General features: G+C 48.0%; 1 protein-coding gene across 1 annotated transcript in view; it reads right to left on the bottom strand.

The window, feature by feature from the left end:
* The window catches only part of LOC119180631 (E3 ubiquitin-protein ligase RNF220-like), a 63,599-nt gene that overhangs the window by 11,462 nt on the left and 28,632 nt on the right, over positions 1-23,505 (bottom strand). The window contains exons 2-7 of the mRNA XM_037431743.2: positions 16,301-16,370; positions 4,767-4,890; positions 4,011-4,083; positions 3,286-3,417; positions 1,901-2,166; positions 916-999 (exon numbers count right to left, since the gene is read on the bottom strand). Coding sequence (XP_037287640.2) covers positions 916-999; positions 1,901-2,166; positions 3,286-3,417; positions 4,011-4,083; positions 4,767-4,890; positions 16,301-16,370 — 749 coding nt within the window. The remainder of the gene's footprint in view (positions 1-915; positions 1,000-1,900; positions 2,167-3,285; positions 3,418-4,010; positions 4,084-4,766; positions 4,891-16,300; positions 16,371-23,505) is intronic.

Raw genomic sequence — 23,505 nt, 5'->3', positions numbered from 1 at the left:
ACTTCAGTCGGTTGCCCGCGGCCACTTCCTTCCGGATGTCGCGCTCGACGCATCGAGAGTTACACGCAACACTGCCCCCACTTAACGAAAGAGAAGGAAAGAGAGCAAGAGGACGCGCGACGCTTTTAAGTGTGTATTTGCAGCGTATACAGGGAAGACGCCGAGGGGGAGAGAGAATCCCCTATAGCCAATATTCAAACAGCGACGGACTCTGTAGCGGTCCAAATTGCAATGCCAGTATTTATTTATTTTTATTAAGCGAAAAAAAAAGGAGAGAATAAGAATGATAAAGTTTGGCGACATGTTACATTCTTCGAAGGTGACAGACTGTAGCGTAATTGCTAAGTTTATTATGATATGCAGACGTAATTAGATTCAGGTGCACGTCAAAGAACCCATGGTGGTCGAATTTTCGGAGCCCTGCACGACGGCGTCTCTCGTAATCACATCATGGTTTTGGGACGTTAAACTCGTGATATTAATATTATTATTATTATTATATTATGCTGTACAGTCAGAAACCGGAATTCATTGCAAGACATAATGGGCGGTAATGTGGAAGACACAAATTTACACTTCCTTAATAATCTCAGTCAACTCCACTGAACCCTACCCCCTTCCCCAACTTTTTGCGGCTTTCTGATCCTCACTGCGATTGGCCCAACTTTGACCCGGCAACCACGTGTTGTGATGACATAATCTGACGTCATGCGATGACGTCACGATGACGGAAGAGATCGTCGGTATACGTCGCGATGATGTCACACCAAGCCTCCATACACCACTCGGTCAGAGGATGTGGCGCGGACCTTGTGCCAGTTCATTCGCCTGCCGTGCTTTCCTCGAAGTCACCCCACTACGAGACACTGAAGGCTTTCGCCTTGAAAAGGAAAAGTAAGAAGTGGCGGTACTCACGAGACTACAGCCTGCCGTAGCCTTCTCTCGTGCTCTTCGCTGGGCTCGCTGCTCGCCAGGGGAATGAGGTCTGCCTCCGAAAACCTTGGCCAAAGTCAAGGGGTCGATCGAGATAAAAGCACAACGATAAAAAGGAAGGCTCTCGAAGCGGTAACGAACGTGCGGTAACGAGAGAACAACCCATTTTTCAACGAGGTAAAACGAGACGCCTCTTTCAGAGACACTGCGCAAGGAAATTATAGGTTGCTGCGACAGACTCATCTGCGAGCATGACCTATAAGCTCTAAACCCTTCTCTAGTCGCCAATAATTAACACATATATCGGGAGCTGCCAACCAAAACCTTTTACAACGCGTTGCTCGCCTTCTTCTCAACCCTTCCCTAGGAAGAAAAAATTGCACTCTCAATGACAAGACTTATTCTGCATTATTTTGTTTCCCCTTGTGTCGGCTTGGTATTATCACTGTACTGTGTAAACGTCCTTCGTTCCTGACGCCTTTTCTTCTGTTGGTATTCCCTTCTCAACAGAAAGAGGTTTGTTTACCTCTAATTCATCAGATTTTACGTAGCCATCTGATTTTCATACAACAGCCTCGACGCTAGAGAGCCGAACAAAGACCACAGACAATGATGCCAAAGCAAGCATAGTTGTCATCGTTTGTAGTTTTGAACTGAAGTGTAGTAATAATTGCATAAATTGAAATGAATGAAAGTGGACGAAGAAAACTTCGGCGCCGACTAGCACATAAAGCAACCCTCTTTCAGTGTCAGACAGTCACTGTCAGGGATTTCCTATAACTTCCTCAGGGTCACCGTTCATTGGTTTGATTAGGTTGTCTCTAGCCAAAAGCAACGAGCCCTCGATAAAGCCCCCAATATCGTTCAAGGGGGAGAAAGCTTCCTCACGGCTGAAAAGCCACTCTCTTGTAGGCCATGCTGCTACTTCTAACACCAAGATTGACCCTTTCGTTCACGACAAGGATACTGCGCTCTGCCATAGGCGTCTCCGTCCACATCCAGGTCGACGTCTTCGTCGTCGTTCGGCGCGCGGCCGGCGGCGGTCGCGGCGCCACTGCTGCCGACGCCGCTGCTGGTGCTCGCCGTGTTCCAGCCGGCGGCCCGGAAGCCTCCCTGCAGGAGCGACGTCGCCCTGACGCGACTCTGGCCGGCCCACTCGTACTCGTCGAACGACTCGCCCACGCTGTCAACGTCGACGTCCTCGTCCGTCAGGTCGTCGTCCTCCGGTTGTTGCTATAGCCGGTGACGGCGAGCACAAGCGCACAATCGGCAACACACACTCGTACAACAAGAGATCTAAACGACACCGAAAGCCGTTTCCTGTCAAAGCCATCGCAGAGGTCTGTCTAGTGGTTACGGCGGTCCACTGCCCGCCCGAAGGTCGCCGGGTCGAACCCCGGCCGCGGCGTGTGAATTTCGATGCAAGTGAAAAAATGCTCGAGGCCCGTATACCCTTAGATTTAGGGTGCACGTTAAAGGAACCCCTCAAATGGCCTAAATTTCCGGACTCTACGCGTCATTCATAATCATATCGTGGTTACGAGACGTGAAACCCTAACAATTATTACTATTTTGCTGTCAATCAGTGAATACAAAAGGCAAGTACAAGGTTCTCTCTCACACTGCAGCATCACCCCTCCCCCCCTCGTAGTGATCAGTTTCTGGAGAGAGCAAGCTTCGCAGCGGACTCAAAAATTAAATTAAAACGACGACGTGTTTAACACAACTCTACCTGTATATGGTAACTTAAAATTGTGGCAGCTTGGGCTAGTTGGTATGGCATGACGATAGTTATAGCGCGAGAACAAAACGACGACACAGAGACAAGAAAGTGTCTTTCGTGTCCTTCTTGTCTCTGTGTCGTCGTTCTGTTCTCGCGCTATAACTATCGTCATGTTTATGGTACCCAGGTTTCCGGGGATAAGGGTTGGATGTAAAAGATTATCTAAAAGTCAAAACCCTGCACTGTCTGGCAGGCTCAAATGCGCAGAGATGTGAGGCAGGCCTGGCACCCCTTTTAGATGACTACGGGGGGGGGGGGGGGGGGGCAGCCGTTCCCCTACCCCCTTCCCCCACAACTTCCTCTATATGCACGACTGCAGTCATACCTGTTTCTAGTATCTATAGATAAATTCGTCCGTATCGGCAACCGGAAAACGTTTGCGGGTATCAGGTACAGGAAACGCGAGTTTTGGGGTGCGCAACCCCAGCTTTGGGCATACAAGTTTCTTGGGTGCTGATTGTGGTTATCTTGGGTGCCGATAACCAAGTTACGGTTGCGCGTAAGCCCGTTCTCAAGTGCGTCGTCGCAATCCTAAGCGAGACAGATGCGCGCAGTAGGGACACACTTACCATGGCCAGGCATTCGTTGACGTGCTCGGCGAGAAGTTCGGGAGGACCTCGGAGGGCGATTTGGCACACGGGACAATAAACCTGGGTGCCTTGGCGCCTCTGGCCGCGGTTGGAGCGCACTCGCTCGAAGGACTGCCTCGCGATCGGCATCGAACCGGAAGGAGGAAAAATAATACAACACAAACCACTTGAGACCTGCAGGCTGTATCAGGCATTTCCGTGCTTTTCACGTTTTTTTTTTCGTACTTGCTGCCGATAACTGCTTCATGGTTTCCAATTTACCCATGCTTGTGAGTCTTGACACAACGCAGTAAAAAAATAAATCAAACACAGAAAAGCTACAAGGCACGCCTGCAATGGTAATGAAGTGTGCAGATCAATCAAGGTGACACGTTGTCAGCCGTATATAGAAACGGAATGTGTGCAGAAGCAAGAAAAGCACATTGAGAATTACGGCGAAAATTCGGAAGGCGGGAGTGACGGTATTAGAGTCCTTCATGGTCGAAGATAACGCGGCCATCGAATTCGCGGAATAAAGGCTGCAATAAAGGTTGCCGTTCTATATTAAAAAAAACACACAGGAGCAGTCTGTATTCGCTAGCATGCAGATACATAGAGAGAGCGAAATATCGAAGACACGCTCACAGCAGGCGGGAAAACACAGTGCTGCATTCAAAGGAAGAGTTCCGACGCGTCGTGTTTCATACACACGCGGTGATGCATACCCGCCGACGAGGGTTCATCCAGCTGAAGCGGCCTGCTGACGTCGATTCAGACCGGTACCTTCTCGCCACGTTCCTGCAGAAACGAGAAAAAACACCGCCACGTTCCTCGTGTTTGAATTTACCGCCTTGGTTGGCTGTTCCGATGTATGTACGTGTCACGAACTAATCGTCTATAACAAGATCATAATTCGTGCCCACATGCAGGGAAGGAGGGGGTCACCCTCCTCTATCACGTGATCACGCCGCCATGATGCCACGAAAACCACCATAATAATAATAATAGGCACAGAAGCTGCCTGGAGGACGGCAATTACCAGCTCGGACCGAGAGGTCCAAATCCGGGCTGTCCAGAGGGCCCGCAATTTGGCGGAGGGGCTCGCTCTTCCTGTCCCCACGTGGGTGCGGCCCGCAGCCGACCCTCCCTCTTGAGGGGAATCGGCTCCTCAGGACAATTGGTAAATAAAGTTCATTGACTGACTGACTGACCATAATGAAGTACACGTATTAAAGTACCCGTATTAAAGTACCCGTATGTACTGGTACATGGCGGTTTTGATGACGTTAAGGCAGCCTAATTAGAGAGCGGTTAACTCGCCTAAACGCGATAACGACACCGCTGAAACGTTTTTCCCATCCCTGCATGAATAACAGTAGGACCTGCGTGCAATCTCTCGTGGTTCTACATCCGTTTCAGCGACAGGGCTATAGACGCCAACGCGAAATGTCCGTCGGTGCAGACCAGCATGAGTGGTATACCTGGCGATTCCTTGCAGCCTGTCCACCTCCACCTGCCAGTGCTGCTGCAGCTCTTGCTGCCGGAGCGTCACGCCGCACACCGGACAGCCGAAGGTGGTCGTGGGGAAGCTGCGACGCTTGGGCCCTGCGCATTCGTGGACAAGCCACCGCAGAAAAAAAAAAGTTGTAGATCACCCTAATGCTTCACTTCAGTGTCTGGTAGTGGCATTAACATCTACAAATTCGTTCTGCTCCTGTGTATTCTTGGTGTTAACTTAAAGGGACCCTGCAACAATTTTTGCAGCATGATTTAGAAAACACTGCCTACCCGTCTAGGCTGCCAAGAACACTCAAAGCCAAATATAGCGCAGCACGCGGCCTGCTGATATTTACATCAAAATCCTCAAAGTCGGCTCATCTCGACAAATGACGTCACATCTCTCTCATCTCGAGAAATGACGCCACAGGTGCGAAATCCCTACGTCCCACGCCAAGTATCAGCCATTGGCTGATTTGAGCATGGTGCGCTCAGTCGTTACTTGGGCCGCCGCGAGGGGCCGCGACTGGTCCGCGCGTGCGCGCTAAAAAGCCGCTAATTCGAACTAAGAGAGAGAAAAAAAGATGCTGAAGGTCACGAGGCGCGCGTGACGTATTTTCTTTCACCGTGCGGTCACTTTCTGCTTAGCTCCCAGCGCTTTCGTCGGAACGAGAAAAGAAAGAATGCAATCGCAGCGTGCGACAAATCTTTGCAACACCGCTCGTACTGGACATATGCTGAAAATTCTAACGGCGGCAAATTCGCGGGGCAATAAGGTCCCTTAGCGAATCCATTTTATGGCTACTTGGTAGGGTGTCGATGGGCCCCTTAAAGCGTTTCGTAGCGCTGCCGAAGCGGATCTCAAAGGCTACGTAGAAAGAGGCACGAGAATGAGATCTGCTCCGCCACATGTGCTCCAACGATTCAAGGCGTTCACAAGAGGTCCATCTGCTCTTTCAATGAGTTAACTCAGCTAATTGCGATCAATTACCCTGACAGTTATTCGACTTTTACCTTCAGTAAACTTACGCTACGCTGACATGTGTATTAAATGTAACTTTTACCTTGAACAAAAGCTACCGATTTCCTAGACGCGTTTTAATTCTGAATATCAGGAAAACTGCAAGGAAATGCCCGACCGAAAGTTCTTGGCATAGAAACAAGGGCGCGACTCGGCGCTTGTGTCGATAAAAAACAACGAAAAAACATCACCTGTACGTCACTGCCGCGTGATTGTAGAGAGGAAGAGTACACGCACCCACGTGGCCGACGTCATTGTTACAACCTTTTCCCAAACGCCTCCATGGGCGCCGCCATAGCCCTCCTTGGGCTGTGATAATCGGCGCGTCCCCTCGAAAATGCACTGGCAACGCTGCGTCCTTAGCCTTTGTACTCCCGCGCACAGCTCATCAAGGCGGTGTTTTTTTTTTTTTTCCTCCTGTGAAAAGGTGTATGGGCTTTCAACTTTTGCTTGGTGCGGTTGCGGTCAAAACGAGAAACCGATAACCTCGGATCCCGCACATGATGATGGTGACGAAATCAGTACCCGTCATCCGATTAAAATTTCGTGGTTTGACGTACGCGCCAAAACCACGATGCGATTTACGAGGCACGACGAAACCGGGGACTGACCGCTTATTTTAACCAGGTGGGGGCTCACTCCCCGTGCACGTTATATACTAAGGCCCACGACGCGTTAAAGTACATACGCCAGGCTGCCCACTGCGCGTACACACTACGCCCTGCGGGCTGGAATTCCCACGTGGCACGTGCTTTAGCGCCGGAAAAACGATCGCCTAGTCTTGTCCATATGCCTGCATACACATTCCATATGCCTGCATACACGTCCATTTTCCTCGACCACCCACTTGCCCCGCCGCGGTGGTCTAGTGGCTAAGGTACTCGGCTGCGGACCCGCAGGTCGCGGGTTCGAATCCCCGCTGCGGCGGCTGCATTTTCGATGGAGGCGGAAATGTTGTAGGCCCGTGTGCTCAGACTTGGGTGCACGTTAAAGAACCCCAGCTGGTCGAAATTTCCAGAGCCCTCCAACACGGCGTCTCTCATAATCATACGGTGGTTTTGGGACGTTAAACCCCACATGTCAATCAATAAATCGACCACCCACTTGCTGATAGTCCAATAAGAGTTAAACAGGCTAGACACGCTCTCCAGGCCGACGACCACTCCTCTTCTCTTTAATAAACACCGCCTTCTCGTCGTTCGAGCACCCCGGTGTCTTTACGTTTTAGCTGTATACGACGAAATCTGCTCGTTTGTTCGTTTTAGCAAGGCGATGCGCTTATGCTGTGTGTTGCCTTGACGTAGGCGCATCGCCGAGACAAAATTTTTCAACGCCGAATATGTTCGAGGTCGACGTGATATGTGTGGAAGCGTGGCCGAAAACTGTCATCATTGTAACCAACGGGTACGTGTCAGAGAATTAAGCGAGTCCCACTGCTCAGCCCATACGGCGTGGCCTGTAATAACCCAGAGAACGAGCACTAAGAAAGAAAAAAGAAAGAAAGAAAGCAAGATCGGGCGTAGGGCCGCAGTGCCATGAATACAGAGAACGAGTATATACCATGAACTCGAGGTGGTTAAAGGTAGGAAGTAGACCTGAAGCGCAAGCCGTAAGAAAGTGTGCGTGTGCCTCCTCTCGTTCAGTCCTTGGAATATCCGCTTGATGGCGGTGCTTCTATGTGAGGAATATATGATGAAAAGATGAGAGATGGTGGTACTTGGGGTGTTGAATACGTGGACGAACGGACATACAGACAGATGCATGGACGGACGCACGGATGGCTGCACGGACGCATGGACGGACGCAGGAGCGGATGCATGGACGAACGCAGGGACAGACGCACAGATGGTCGTGCGGACGCACGAACAGACGCACGCACGGACGGGCGGATGGACGCACGGGCGGCCACACGGAAGCAAGAACGAATGGACGGACGGATGCTTCGCCCCACTATCCATCATTCACTCCGTGGATATGCTGTCATTTTTTTTTCAATTTTGTTTCTACACAAGCCTTTGTTTCTACAGACTATTTCACGGATCAGTTTCTGTGCCACCATACTAGGCTGTAGCCCTGCCGTTTTGTATTTTTTGACAGCTTTAAACGAACAGTGCTACGGTAGAAACGCGTACGCATGGAAAAATGTTGGGTTGGTACATTGGACCGTTCCACGATGCGATAAATTCACGTCACGATATACAGATAACTTTAAAACATTCGCCCAAGGTATACTGTCGCCCATGCGTTTTATACAACACCACCTAATAAGTCTGCAATGACTACGGTTTGAATATAGCCCCCCCCCTCCCCCATGCATTCACTCCTCCTTTTGTCTTCGCCCTAAACCACTGACAAGTTGTAGTACTTCCATCCACTTTTAAAGAGCCCCTAAAAAAACTAAAAACTAAAAAAAACAAAAACTAAAAAACATAAAAAAACTCTGAAAGCAGGAGGATTGCACGCGCTATTCTTCCCGTGGCATTTCCCGTCTTTTCGGCCCGATTCGTGACTCCAGCAGTCTGTTCTCACGACGCATCGTGAGGGAATAAACCGTCGATCGGCCAATGTGCGAGACATGTGCGTTTTGAATATCTTCCTTACCTCTTCCTGCCTCTTACCACTTCTGCAGTCTTCTCCGATGCTACAACTGCTTCCCTCAGCGCGATGTGCCCTCTCCTCTCCTCCACGGTACGACGCTTACCGCATTTACTCGAATAAAACACAAGTTTTTTTTTTCCCATATTTTTTTTGCTACCTAAAGTCCAATCTTGTGTTACAATCCAAAAACGCTATTCTTATTTTTTTTTTCAGACTGGACGTAATGAAACGTTATCCCTAGCGTTACAAAAGTGTAAATACGGCACACCCATGCACGCGCTAAGGAAAGCAGTTGCAGCGTTGTAGACTAGTCCGCGTGCCGAAACGTCAGCTCTAGCGACACTCTATGGTCACGTATTTTTCATCTTTTTAAGCTTCGATGTTCCCCTGAACGTTTGCCTTATATATTTTTATTAATGTAGCAGTAACCGAGGCACTTATGAGAACGACATTTTGCTATTATACGTTCTCAACAACCCGCCACGGTGGTCCAATGGCTTAGGCACTCAGCTGCTGACCCACAGTTCGTGGGATCAAATCACGGCCGTGGCGGCCACACTTTCGATGGAGGTGAAAATGCTTGAGGCCTGCGTGCCTATATAGTGCACGTTAAAAAAAAAACACCCCAGGGGGGCCGAAATTTCCGGAGCCCTCCACTACGAAGTCTCTCATAATCATGTGGAGGCCTTGGGACGTTAAACCACAATTATTATCATTACGTTCGTATGTATTGATTAACGTTATATGGTTCTTCTAGGCAAAAATGGGAGATAAAAGATCTTGAAAAAGTTCGGTAGCCTCCAGGAATAGTATGCCAAGGCCGAAGCCAGTAACACCAGCAGCGGCCGGCAATGTGTACAAGGTCGCGCATTGCATTTCGATGCAATGCGCGGCTGCACGGCGTTTAGCTTTGTTTGTCAGTCACGTATATAGATATGCTCTCTGCAACTACAGTGTGAGCAGAACGGCAATAAGGAGTGTTTTTTTTTGTTTTTGCGCACACTCTCTTTTGTGTAAACGTGGAACGCCGATGTGCATGTGTTTATTGGGCGAAGGCCACCAGGGCCACTTTTTGGTGGAATGGCAGAGTTTGAAATAAAAACAGATGATGATGTGTGGGGTTTAACGTCCCAAAACCACCATATGGTTATGAGAGACGCCGTAGTGGAAGGCTCCGGAAATTTCGAACACCCGTGGTTCTTTACCGTGCACCCAAATCTGAGCACACAGGCCTACAACATTTTCGCCCAATTAAAAACAGAATAAAACTGGGATGCCCAATAAGGAATCCAGCATTACCAGTTTTTTTTGTTTTTTTTTTTTCGAAGGCATATAAAAATTCTCAATCTGCGAAAGAAAACTACAAAATTTCGGGCCATTTAAAAACTGCATAAAAAAAGAAGGAACGAATTTAAGGCGCCCGTTAAAAATCTTACGATTCTTAAAAGAGAAAAGACGATAAAAGTGAGCCCCGTAGCTATCTGCATCGGAGTGCGACACCTCAACAGTAGCTCACAAGGAACGGGGGGGGGGGGGGGGGGCTAAGGAGGGATTAAAAGGATAGGAGTAAAGGTATATATATAGAGAGGAAAAGGAGAAAGCGTGGCGCAGGGACAGCGACACCCAGAAGCAAGAAGAAGATAGGAAAAATGGACACGGTCGCAGGAGTCCGAGGACGGGGCACCACTTAGCGAGAGCTCTTGTCGGCGTCAGGAGATGGCGTAGGGCGAGCCCAGTCGGCCAGAGCTGCGCTGTCATCGGAGATCGCGGGGGCACAACCGGTCGGCACGAAATCTACTACTACTACTACTACTACTACTACTACTACTACTACTACTACTACTACTACTACTACTGCTGCTACTACTACTACTACTACTACTACTACTACTACTACTACTACCACAACAACAACAACAACAACAACACAGAAAGCCGAGAAGCTCGTTTTCCATAAGTAGTCTTTAGGTGTGTGTTTTTAGAAATATATTCTTCAAGGAGGGACACTACGAGTACTCGACATTACTGAATATCGAATCTAATAATTGCTGCTCGTAAATGAGATACTTTCGGAATAGTTCATAAATATTTCGAAATGTGAATTGCACCCGAATAACCCTCGATTTGTGCGACACTGCGACAACCTTAATCCCCTCGGGCATGCTGTCAGTATAAACCACGCGATATTTACGTTACAGCTGGCCTAACGCGCTTAGTGCTGTAAATAAAGTACACAACCACAAGTGCGCGTCGGAAAGCGTCATCGTCAAGCGAGGAGGCAGGGCCGATTACGAACACTTTACTCGGTTCGCATCAATAAAAAAAAATGTCAGTTCCACTCACAGTCGTTCCTATCCCTCCCACGGAGGTTTTGCATAAACAATCCATCCAATAGCACTAACTCATTCCTGTGACGTCAAACAACCCTCGTGTGTTTCTGATAGCCTACTTTCCCATACAGAACCACGCTTAATTGTGTCACTCCTTTAAGGTCCGAACTCTGAACGTCCAGACAAATGTCACCCACGATTTTGACATCGATCTGTGCGAATTGCATTGTTCTAGGTATAGTAGCGAGGAACCTTTAGTTCTGAATGCGCGTATTATGTATTTACATTAGCCGAGAAAAAAGTATTTAAAAGGGCCCCTCACCGGGTTTGATAATTTTGAGCTGACGAGCGCAATGCATACACTGGGCGTTCATGACGACTTCTGCCGAAATTCGCAACGATGCGCGCAGCGGATACGGGTCAAACTTCAGGCTGAACGCCGCTTGCCCTTCTCGCGTGCTCGCACCCAGAGAATTATGGGATGACGTAGGCGGTGGAATTGTTCTACGCAGACGATGACGGTTCGGTACTCTACGTAGACGACTTCTGACCTCGCCAACAGTAGCAGGCCACACCACGAAAATGATTTGACACGTGTTTAGTTTGTGCAATTTGTTGCTTAAATAGATGAATAAAACTCGACAAAAATAATGCTACAGACGAAGAGAATATGTGCGTCTTTTTCATTTTATTTTTCTTCATGAATTGCAGCGATATGCGGGGCTAATATGCGTGCGTTCCCCATGCGCTCGTGTCCCCCACGGTAATCGCATCGAGCAGACGCCAGCCCAGACCAGAAAGCAATGTTCAGCCACGTTCGAGCACTCATTATGCTCAATTACTCTAACGCGTCCAAGTAAACGTTAGTGCGGCCCTTGCTCATGATGCCGCCACTCTCTTCCGAGCGAAATGTCGCAGTTTTCGCGCTCGATCAAAAGGTTGCTATCTGATGATCGGAGAGGCATATACTGCAAGATAACGCTTGTCAGCTAAACAACGCCCCACAAATGCTCGCGGGTTTGGGCATGCTCGGGCTCGCAAAGTGCCCCCCCCCCCCCCCCCGATCTGCGCATGACGTGTTCTTCTCTCTCCGATATCGGAGAGGGCGGGGAAGGGATTTGGCTAGCAAAGGCTATGCGGGGCGGGCGGCAAGTTTCGAGCTTGCCTCCTCACATCAGTTTTTCGCGTCGCTCAAAACTACCGGTTTTCTCAGCTTATCATGTAGCTATCTGAAAAATTCTGTGGCCTCATTGCCTTGTTGAAGAATATGAGGAACGGAATCGTCTTACGGGATACAATGAACTGACCACTTGGCCCACCGATTCTGTCCTCCGCCTCGTGGAATTTAATGCAGAGCCCAAGCAGTTACCTGGCGACAGCTGCCAGCGAGTACTTATCCTAATCCTCCGCTATATCACCGAATATATCCCAAGATCTAATATATCCCAAGATCTACAGCACCAACATCTGTAAGGTCTGCCAGGTAAACGCCATACTCTGGAGTTTAGCAGACACATAGCGCTCCTGTCGGCGCAGTTTTGGGTAGTTCAAAGTGACGAGCTCCATAAATTTACAGCGCACGGGGTTCTTCAACGCGCAACTTAATCGAAGTACGCGGCACTCAAGGATTTCCGCCTGCATGAAAAAGGCGGCCGCCGAGGCCGCCATTCGATCTAACGACCTGGTGGTCAGCATGCTGTAGAGCACCGCAGCGGATGGTTTTCGCGACTTTCAACCGCTATTTAAAGGGACCTTGAAACGATTTTGACGATTTTGCTTAAACCCATTGGGCCGGTAGACCAAGTGCCAAGGGTCATTTACAAACTAATTTGAGTAATCTGCCTAAACAGTGTAATTCATTAAAACGCTTTAAAGCGTTGAAGCACTGCTGATTGCCGCGACTCGGCCAGACGCGTTTTCAACCACCTATTCACAAAGCGACATGCTCTGCTCACTTGATGCCACCGTGGCTGCTGGTATGATTGGTTGTGGCACGCGCGGCACAGGCCCCGTGAAGGCGGAGATTAGCCTTGAGCACTCGAAGGAACAGTTGAGGTAGTTGAGGGTGAAAGACGGGGCAGAGGAGGTGGGTACCTATTTTTTGTTTACTCGTAGCTCCGTTAATAAGGGGCGTTTCGATTGAATTATGGTGCCAAGGATTTGCTCCAATAGCGATCTAATCAAAAACGGAATGTCAAAAAAAATCGTTTCAGGGATTTTTAATACTGATGGCACACACACACACAAAAAAGATCGATTCTGTTGATCACCAAAATCCACATACTTGGCACTTACACGGGTGTTTTGTGACAGGCTCAGGCTGGTTCTCAGTCCCTTGAAAGGTCAAAGTGCTGTAGCAATAGGACAGGTCACATTTAAACGCACACTGTGTTTTCTCCTGAATTGTCTGTTTGACTCCCTGTGTCATAATCCACCACGCGACGTATACAAGACCTATACACACCAAGAGTTTTACTCATTCTTCAACAATAAAAAATCGCAACGTGCGCATTAACTGAAAGCGGACTGCGGGTCTCTGTGTCCAATCAGATTCTTCCGTCTCTCATTGCCCATTACCAGCGATTGGCATGCTCCAGTAGGTAAACACCGGTCCATCACTGCGTGGTTTGGGCCTCCCCGGGTTTCTCTTCTACGAAACGCCAGGATGAATGCCAGCGTCAACGCCGCCTCCAATGTAAGGGTTAGCGTCCGCTGATTCGAATCTATACGTGGTTCCCTTAATCGGGAGATGGCGTAACTTTTTTTAAGTGTGAATACACTTTATAAGCGACCCCAAACCATCCACCGCCGTCGGCGGCGTCCGCAGTCTTCTCTCTATCTTTAAAAGAAAGAGGACTTGGCGGGCCGCAGCGCGACGCTCTACCGAATAAGCCACGGACGCGACGCTGATATCGGTGTCAGTAACGCGCCTTATACCTCCTCCCTCCCCCTTCGCTCGCTCCTCCGCTCTCCTCGCTCGTTGCAGCTGCGCGCGCACCCCTCTCTCTCGCGCGCCCGCCTTCTCTCTCAGTCTCCCGTCGAGAGCGGGTCGTGAGGGGGAGTAAAGTTAAAATCCGTTGGCATTCGCCAGTGAGTTAACGTAAACTCCCCCGTGTGATCAAATTGCGATTCCCAGGAACCATTACACCATAAAGGCACCATAGTGTGATTAATAAATATAATAGTGCGAATTAATAAATACCCCTCATAGCATCACCCCGTGTATTCGCACTTCACCATGTTCACCCTCGGGGAAATGCTTGGGAGTTTTTTCTTACTCCGGCTCACCAAGTGTACAAGTGCGTGCGTTCTTTGGTCTTTAAGCAGAACCATAATACCTGGGGTTCAGAATCCCAAAACACCGATACCACTATGAACATCGCCGAAGTGGAGTGCTCAGGAAATTTCGACTACATAGATGTTCTTCAACATGCATCGAAATCTAAGTAGCAGGATCTCCGCATTTAACCTCTATCTAAATGCAGCCCGCGCGAACCGGAATCAGTTGCGGTCAGCAGTAGGACACGACAGGCCACCGTGAAGGGTCACATCATTTTATAAAGTATAGTTAGCACTTAAAAGAAATGAAGCGAAATAAACGACACGACGCGCTTGTAACAACTCTGAACTGAAACTCTGAACACTCACTGAAAGGTATCGCCGCAGCCATACATTATCCGCATGGCCACAGGACTATTTAAAAATAAAAAACAAAACTAGGCGTAAAAAACCGTCGCAACAATATATCATGCAGCGAACTATGCGCAAGAATCTTAGACTGAAATGTGGTGCGTAGGTACGCAGATGACTACAACAGGGACAAAATACAAAGAAGGTAAACATGCAAGCTAAAATAAAACAGACAGACAGACACAGAACTTTATTGAGGTCCTGAGGACCACAAACACAAACAAAATAGAAATAATCCCGCTCAGATGCGGCTACTCAAGACACTCAATTCCTAGATTAAGAGATTAACTAAAATGTGCCACTATATAGGCTCAAGGATGCGGGCTCGATTCCCATGTCATGGTGGCCGCATTTTGAATAGCGGCGAAAATACAGGAACTTTGATTCGTTGTCAAAATCAGGAGTCCCTCGCTATCACGTGCCTCATGAGTCACAGCCATATTGTAATTTACCTTACTTCCAGAAGCTAAATCACCGAATGGAATTCTCCAACCGAGTACGCCATCTAATCCTCGTCAATGATCCACCCATCACGTGAGCCTTCAGGTGGTACGCGAGGGCTTATCGGTCAGCTGCCCTCTCGTTAAACGATCGCGTGGTACGTGACGCCATCTGGCTGAAAAGAATAGTGCTCCACACTCGCCGCCATGGCTAAGGGCGACTAGGACTGCCAGGTTTCATCAACGACCCGATAATGAGGACGAGCGGACGACCACCGCCATAGTTGATTTGATAAGAGCATCGGTCGCATTACTCAAAGGTCGCAGTTATCTTATCGCCCACGTTTGCTGCCTTAACATCTATATCCCAATTACTACAATACCCTTCAATGAGTACAATAAAAGCCCCCACCCCACATTTTTCCATGGCTTCATTATCCGCCGGTTTTCTTCATTAAGGTTGTGTCAAACAAAGAAAGAAGCATACATTAATTCATGAAATATGTAACATTTGTAACCGCTAATAGGATGAATGTAGAGGACCTGAAGAACTGTGGCAACCAGAACGAAAATTTAAAATAGTACACAAACAACAGCAAAAAAGGCCCAACGGAAGCCCGTCCCGACCAGAAAGGCTTCCGTCGAACCTTAAAATTCATCAACCGCTAATAGGTATTTTGCCCATTATGTGACGAGGTACATTCATTTTCTTGTCACACGCTTATACAGCTGAACTTTGTTAAGCTATATCAGTGTTCCTGACAAACATTGATTAGCGAATCATACAACTAAGTGGGAAATTTAGTTGGCCCGGCTTTATTTCAGTGACAATTACTGTTTCTATAACCAAAGCGAAAACGCGACAAACGTCGCAATATCGGCTCTAACGAACAAGTGCTTGGTTTGTACGAGGCTAAACGTTCCGAAGGTGGTGGCTTAAAAATCAGAATAAATATTGAAAGACAATCGAAGCCGACCTTTTTCATCACATATACAGCAAAATCCTTGTTCTGGATAATATCAAAGCAGGCCTCTCTTGTCATCAACGAGCTTCCTTCTAGGTAATTTATTCTCGTGTCTCGGTCTATATAGTCTGAATTAACATAAGAAGACAATAGAGGATAACCTAGTTTATACGGGACTCGCAACCTAGAATACAAGCTTCTGTATAGGATAAGTGCGCTGGCCAAATTGCGGGTTAGTGAGAGTAGATGTACTTATACTGTTACCACGAATATCGCAGATAACGAACTACTTTATGGTCATTGTGTTACTTTGTTATGATGAGGTTTCGCCGTAAACAATTTGGTGAGCGAAAGTAACAGGCCTTGTGACAGGATGCAAAAGATGAAAGCGCCGCGCGTGCCATCACGCATCCTCGGCTCATTATGATCCCGGATGAGCCTCATACCGAGCCGAGGATTACGGAGGCCACTCACTCAGGGGTCGCGCACGGCCGTCGTCCACATCGATGTCCACGTCGGCTCTCTCGTCTGTGGCGGACACGACCTGGCAAAGAGAGAATAACAGAGAGAATGAGTTTTGCGACGTCATCATCATCATCATCAGCCTGACTATACGTCCACTGGAGGACAAAGGCCTCTCTCCCCTGTTCCGCCAGTTAACCCGGTCCTGTGCTTGCTGCTGCCAATTTATACCCGCAAACTTCTTAATCTCGTCTGCCCACCTAACCTTCTGTCTCACCCCTAACTCGCCTGCCTTCTCTGGGAATCCCGTCAGTTACCCTTAATGACCAGCGGTTATCCTGTCTACGCGCTACATGCCCGGCCCATGTCCATTTCCTTTTCTTGATTTCAACTATGATATCCTTAACCCCCGTTTGTTACCTAACACACTCTGCTCTCTTCTTGTCTCTTAAGGTTACACCTACCATTTTTCTTTCCATTGCTCGCTGCGTCGTCCTCAATTTAAGCTGAGCCCTCTTTGTAAGTCTCCAGGTTTCTCCTCCGTAGCTAAGTACCGGCAAGATACAGCTGTTATATACCTCGCTCTTGAGGGATAGTGGCAATCTACCTGTCATAATCTGAGAGTGCTTGCGAAATGTGGTCTACTCCATTCTTATTCTTCTAGTTACTTCAATCTCGTGGTTTGGCTCCGCGGTTATCACGTGCCCTAAGTATTTTACAACGTGAAGTGGACTATTACCTGTCTCGAAGCGCTGCTCTTTTCCGAGGTTGTTGTACATTACTTTCGTTTTCTGCAGATTAATTTTAAGACCCAACTTTCTTCTCTCCATGTCTAACTCCGTAATCATGAATTGCAGTTCGTCCCCTGAGTTACTCAGCAATGCAATGTCATCGGCGAAGCGCAGGTTACTAAGGTACTCTCCATTAACTCTTATCCCTAACTGTTCCCATTCTAAGCTTCTGAAAACCTCCTGTAAGCACGCGGTAAACGGCATTGGGGAGATATCTGCCAGCTAATTACTGTGAGGAGATGGGGTTGAAACGACAATACGCAGCTGTGCTTGGATATCTATAGCCCGGTAAAACACCAAATAGGCGAGGTAAAAATGGATACAGATTATAGCAAATAGCCTTGGATGCCTCATTTATATACCCGCCCCGGTGCATGGTCCAGCGGTTAAGGTACACGACAGCTGACCCGAAGGTCGCGGGATCGAATCCCGGCCCCGTCGGCTGTTTTTTTCGATGGAGGCGGAAATGTTCGAGGCTCCTGCATTCCGATTTGGGCGCACGTTAAACAGTCCCAAGTGGTCGAAATTCCGGGGCCCTCCAGTAAGGCGTCTCTCAGGGTGAATTCGGTTACGGCGTCTCTCATATAATCAAATGGTGGTTTTGGGACGTTAAACCCCAGAAATCAATCAATCATGGTGGTTTCGGAACGTTAAAACCCGATAATTATTAGAGATATCGAATACCTCATAAGGCGCGAATCTTGACAATCCAGTGAACGCGGGCGTTGCGAGAAATCATCACGAGATGATGTAACCGCAGCGTGTTCAATTATACGACTTCATCACGACGTCGCTCTGATGTCGATAACCTGTCGCCACGTGATGACGCGATGACGTGCCGTCACATGATGACGTAGTCGCTTGGTCAAACGTGGGCCGGTCGCGGAGGCAGTGAAGAACAACGTCAAGTGCAGAAAGCTTTCGGTGGGGAGGACCAACACATCGACTGAGAAGACTAACTAAGACGGCTTTCGTGTTCGTGTCGTAATAGGCGAATGCGTAAGGGCGACTCTGCAAGCTATTTAGCTTCAGTTTCTCCGTAAACTAGTGATTTGCGAATCACAGTGTATCACCAGAGCCGCCAATGTGAGCGGCCGGATCTGCGGATGCATCTGCCGGCGGCGATGTCAAGTATAGAGAGACGCAGAACTTTCATTGCAACAATCAAGCGTGTGCTATTTCATTGCCGACTTAGATTACTATAGCACCTCAACCATTCAGAAACGCTTTGTCTTTCTGAACTCTCTTTCCCAGTACGATGGGAGACAGGAAAAACAAAATCGCAGGATATCCAGGAAGAGAATGATGATGAGTGGGCGAAGCAGAGGGGCCATTCGGTGTCCCCGTAAATCATCCATGCCACTCACGCATCGAAGTGGTGAAGAGTTATATACACTATTTACTAGTCCCAACTGGTATGTTGTGCTGAGTTGTGAATTTCGTTTCGCCTTCATTGCAATACTGTTTTGTGGTATATCGCATCTAGCCTGAAGTTAGCGAAGACGAGGTCCGTGCACGCTGAACCCCTGGACCTGAGCTTTGTCCTTCTGCACTTGTAGCACGTGCTGGCCAGCGCGTGGATCTGCGTATGCGGACGCCTCGGTAGATCCAAAATCAGCAGGCTCTCGACCTATAGTTCGTGGTATGCCGGCACACAACTCTTCTGTGATCATCATAGTCATAACGCTCATCGTCATCAGCGCGCTCATCATCGTAATGGCGTGTAGTGGCTACCTTGCATGCACCCCTAGAAGAAGACGGCTTTCGCTTTCGAGCGCATTTCGGGTATTGAATACTAAAGTTACCGAAAACGAGCCTATTTTTTTAAAGAAACATTACTTTGTTTGTTTCGATCAACGGCACGTTTCCACATTGGGGGAATGGCCAAAAATGCGTCGTTGAGACTATTAAATGTTATTTTAGGTAAGGTATGTATCAAAAAAAACAAAAAATAAAGAAATGAAATGGCAAAAGTGCGTAAAATATTGCATTTACACTAGAGGTGTTATGCTTTCAGCTTGTATATCAGGCTGCCGTATTAACCTGCAGGGCACAATTATGAAAACTTAGATGGGTTTTCACTTGTTGAAATCACTGACGAATAACTTTACTAAAATTATACTCGTTGAGTAGCTATAATGAAATCACACACGGCATCAAAGGCATCCCTGTGGCAATATCCCAAGCCTGCGGCACCACAGCTTAAAATATTTTGATGCGATAAGGTCAAGCCTATTTTTGCAAGAGGACTGATTAGAAGTCAAGCTCTAATACGAGAATATCTTGAACATGACAGAAAGTAGTGTGCAATATTTTAGTCAATTTCTCTCTTTTTTTTTCTTCGTTTTTCTCGTGAATTATTCTAACGCGTTATTTAAAACTATCTATTGCTTATGATTACGATATTACGAACAAGATAGACAGGTTAGAACGGCAGAGAGGTTGGCCTGAACAATAGCCTGCTCTAGCCTGCTACTCTACATTGGGGGAGGGGAAAGGGGAGAAGAAAGAGTTATAGAAGAGAATGGTGAGATAGAGAGGTGAGTACATACAAAGCTGAGAAAAATGTTATAGGCGCGCATATAGTCCAGTTGCTTCCAAAAAGACTATTACCCCTCTTATGACCACAGTTGCAAGTTCATTTATATAACAAAGCACCACCCGTTTCATGGCCGATCCCCCAAGGTGCTTCGATGCGATACGTATCGACAGGGACAGGAAAGACAGGGACAAAGCGCTTCTCCGTGTCTTTCCCGTCTACGTATCGCGCTCGTATTTCAAACTACCATGAATAACACTCGCCCAATCAACCACTCAAGGTGATCTGCGCCAAGTTGAAAGAAGGCAATCAATCGATCAAGCAATTGGCGACCGCATACGGGACCATGTCACTTTAGGTCGTTATGACGCCATTGCAACGCTCAGTACGCATTTAAGGGAAGCAGGTAGACATCGCATTGCTTGGATGATCTTGATTCGACGGACTGCTGCGGCGTGGTTTTTCGCCGAAAGACAACCTTCGCGAGCAGCAGCGATCACAGGGTGACGCCAGAGAACGGCTACAGCGTCCACGTGACAAGAACCGCAACGGCAACACACCCTTTAGACGTAAACCTCCCGGGACGTCGTAATCAAGTCAAGGCAGGTCTATACGTCTCTGCATCGTGAAAATGGAGTAGTCCATATGCTTGAAATGAATCTTGCGCGTCTTTTCCGTACTGCAACTGGATCTACGCAAACACAAAATTAAATAGCACGCGCGAAACCAATGTACAGCCGGGAGGAATGAGTCGAATGGCCGTCATAGTCAATCAAATAAATGAATGAACTAATTAATAAATTAATTTATAAAAGCGGTCAACTCAACCTTGAAGCTTGGCACGGAAATAAACCCAGAAACAAACAACCAAGCAAAGAAAGAAAGAAAGAAAGAAAGAAAGAAAGAAAGAAAGAAAGAAAGAAAGAAAGAAAGAAAGAAAGAAAGGTGCAACATGACATCATTTTTGCAATGGATTGTAGGGAAGACTTGAAACAGCCACTCCATGCGTGCAGCTTCCTACAAAACCCTGCTTCAAACGAATCCGTTTCGTTCGAATACTTTCAATGCGTTAGCCGCACGACCGGCAAGCGTTCCGGGCTGTCGAGATAGGCAGTCGGAACTCGCGATCGACTTTTTCTGTCCACGCGCACGAAGTTGATCAGCTCGAGAGAATGAACGATCTTCTTTTCAGACGTCCACGGAACTATAGTTCGCTCAATATCTTGCCGGGCTTACAAGTGGTCAGCCATGGGGGGCAAGGGGGGGGGGGGGGAGACTACTGCGTATGCCGATGGCGAGTTGTGAAGTTTAATATACGATATAGAAGGGATAAGACGGAGAGGGCTACAGTCGGTGTCCTAATGAGCAGCAAAACCTGCTCCACCCCACCCAACGAGATAAGTTAAGGCCAGCCTTGTCCGATTGCTAGAAGTGTCGACATGGGAGGTAACCGTAGCTGCATGAAACCCGCCGTTCCTCACAGAAGCGTATGGCTATAGGCATCGGCGTGAAATACCGTCCGCGTACAAATGAGCGGGGGCCAAGCCGCATCCGGCGTGGATTTCTTTATCTCTCTCTCTCTCTCTCTCTCTTTGCGTAGTCACGTCTTCCCACATGCACACCTTGTCCTAGACTTCGAGCATACACTATATCTGGCCACACTGACGCTCTGGAGCTATGCACGCCGGCCCAGTTTTTTAATATGTGCAGTTACCGCATTTTCTCGACCACAATCATCACTTCGTAGAGTTTTAGAGGCTGCAGTTGTCTGATTTTATTTTTTCTCTCAAAGACAGCTGTATTCTCTGTCTGTAAAGAAAAAAAAATACACATAAATGTCAATGCTGCCTGTAAGAAGCCCACCAAAGTTAATGGCAAATAATGGCAACTTAGTTACGCGGAATTCCGCAAGGCGGTCGAAGGGTTATGAAATGGAAGATTTCCATCCACTAGCTTACAACACAAAACCACGTGGCAATTCATACGTATTTCCCAGAAGGAAATAAAAGATTTCTAGCTGACAGTAAAATTCTTCTGGGCCCGGGGCACGAACCTTGGACCAGCGCCGTTTCCGGCGCGGTCGATCGCACTGCCTGTAAACTTCTGCAACCACACATGACTCCGCCTTCCAAATTCCAAAGTGATAACGCTTCCATACAAGTCCGTAACCGAGTTTCCAGTGCGCATGCCCGTCAGAAGGGACGGGAGTTTTGGCCCATGAACAAGTCAAAGGCGAAGCTGAAACTGATACGAGCGCACCGGGTAGGCCAGCGGCAGGCTTGGTCCGAACTTTTCGGAAGCTGAGCCACCTCACTTCGGGGAGATTCTCTAAACATTCAGCGAGATCAATAACCACAACCAGATGAATCGCAGGGCTTTCCGCTTGCCACATCGAAATCTCGCGAGGGCCCAGGCCCCGACACTTAGGCCCCAGCAGACAAGGTCATCTCCCACACTTTCCGTCTTCAGCAGGTACAAGAAGACGGAGGTCTCGCCTCAATGTCCCGACAGGAGGCTGGGTGTGGTGTTCGCGATTTGAGGCACATTCTCTGGTAATGCCCCTTTTTTACAGCACTACGCGAACCAAAGATTGACGGAAGAAAATTTCAATGCACTTCTCAAAGCCACCACTGCTTTGACAACCTCCGGGCCGTCCAGAAGGATGCGGCGGTGGGCCTTGGCCTTCCGGTTCCAACTTCGTAGCTACCTGCATTCTTGGCTCTATAAAACGGGGTGAAGAGTTTTCCGGACAAGAATAAATGTTCCTGTCACCATGCAGGGCACGAAGACGACAGGCACCCGTCCCGTAGTCTTCGTGTCCTGTATTCGTTTCTGCGATACGTTTTCCGCTTAGCCCGCGACCCAGCCTGTCCATTGTGACGCAAGTCTCTAGCGCATGCCGTCATCGCAGTCGTCCAATCGTCATTACCATCCTATCCGTCAATTCTAAGCCGAGAAAACAAGAAACCACCAATGGCGAGCCACTTTGAACAATATATCGAAGCACCTATACAGAATGACAGGTCATTAATCAATTCAACTGTAATCCTTTCGATCGAAGAATGGCTAAAATACAGCGAAGAATATTAAGATTGCCTTCACGCATGCTCCGAGTCTGAAGTGCGGCGGACGCGCGTCAGGGTGTTGTGACGAACACATACCATTTCTCTTCTAAGGTAGGATAAGATCTGAAAGCTTTCCCAAGATATTCGTCATAAGTGCTTCACGAGGCCATGGCACTGCGCCAACTACAGACATCGTTCGAAATAAGAGTCGTTATTACCCGATACACGTCTTACCACGCTCATTTTCAATACAGTAAGCATCACTATCACCCTCCGCGGATGTCCATTACCTCTTCCTCACAAATTTACATCGCACATAAAAAAAAATTCGGAGGCAGTAATGTCCGGCTGGGATCCGAGGCATACCGAGACCGGCAGCCGGTCAGAGCCACAGAAGTCTAGAACAGTAGGCCCTCGGGTACAGACAGGGATACTCATGAATTTTTGAAATAAAGGTTACTATAGCGTGTTCTTCTGCTTGTACACTTAGAAAGCAATTTAGTATAACTTTAGCGATGAATATCCCTTAACTGAAGAGCAAATGACATCCTAAATGTTCTAATCTTAAGTTAGAGTACAATTTTAGAGTAGGAAAATATTTCTTAGATTTGTTTTTTTTTTTTCGCCTGTAAGTCGTCTGGACTCTGGACCCCCGGCCATGAACATCTGGCAGGACACGAACCAGCCTATGGGCTGGCGCCCGAAATCTCAGGGACCGGGATTTCTTATCGCGAATGATTCGGAAAGCGACAAGGGTGGTAGACTTTCTAATAAACTGAGCTGCAGTAAAGCATTAGCACTACCGGGTGGGAAAAAAATATA

The sequence above is a fragment of the Rhipicephalus microplus genome, chromosome 10, assembly GCF_043290135.1.
Source record: "Rhipicephalus microplus isolate Deutch F79 chromosome 10, USDA_Rmic, whole genome shotgun sequence".
NCBI classification, from domain to species: Eukaryota; Metazoa; Arthropoda; class Arachnida; order Ixodida; family Ixodidae; genus Rhipicephalus; species Rhipicephalus microplus.
Note: the sequence above shows the minus strand (reverse complement) of the source record. Positions and strands in the feature narration are given on the sequence as shown.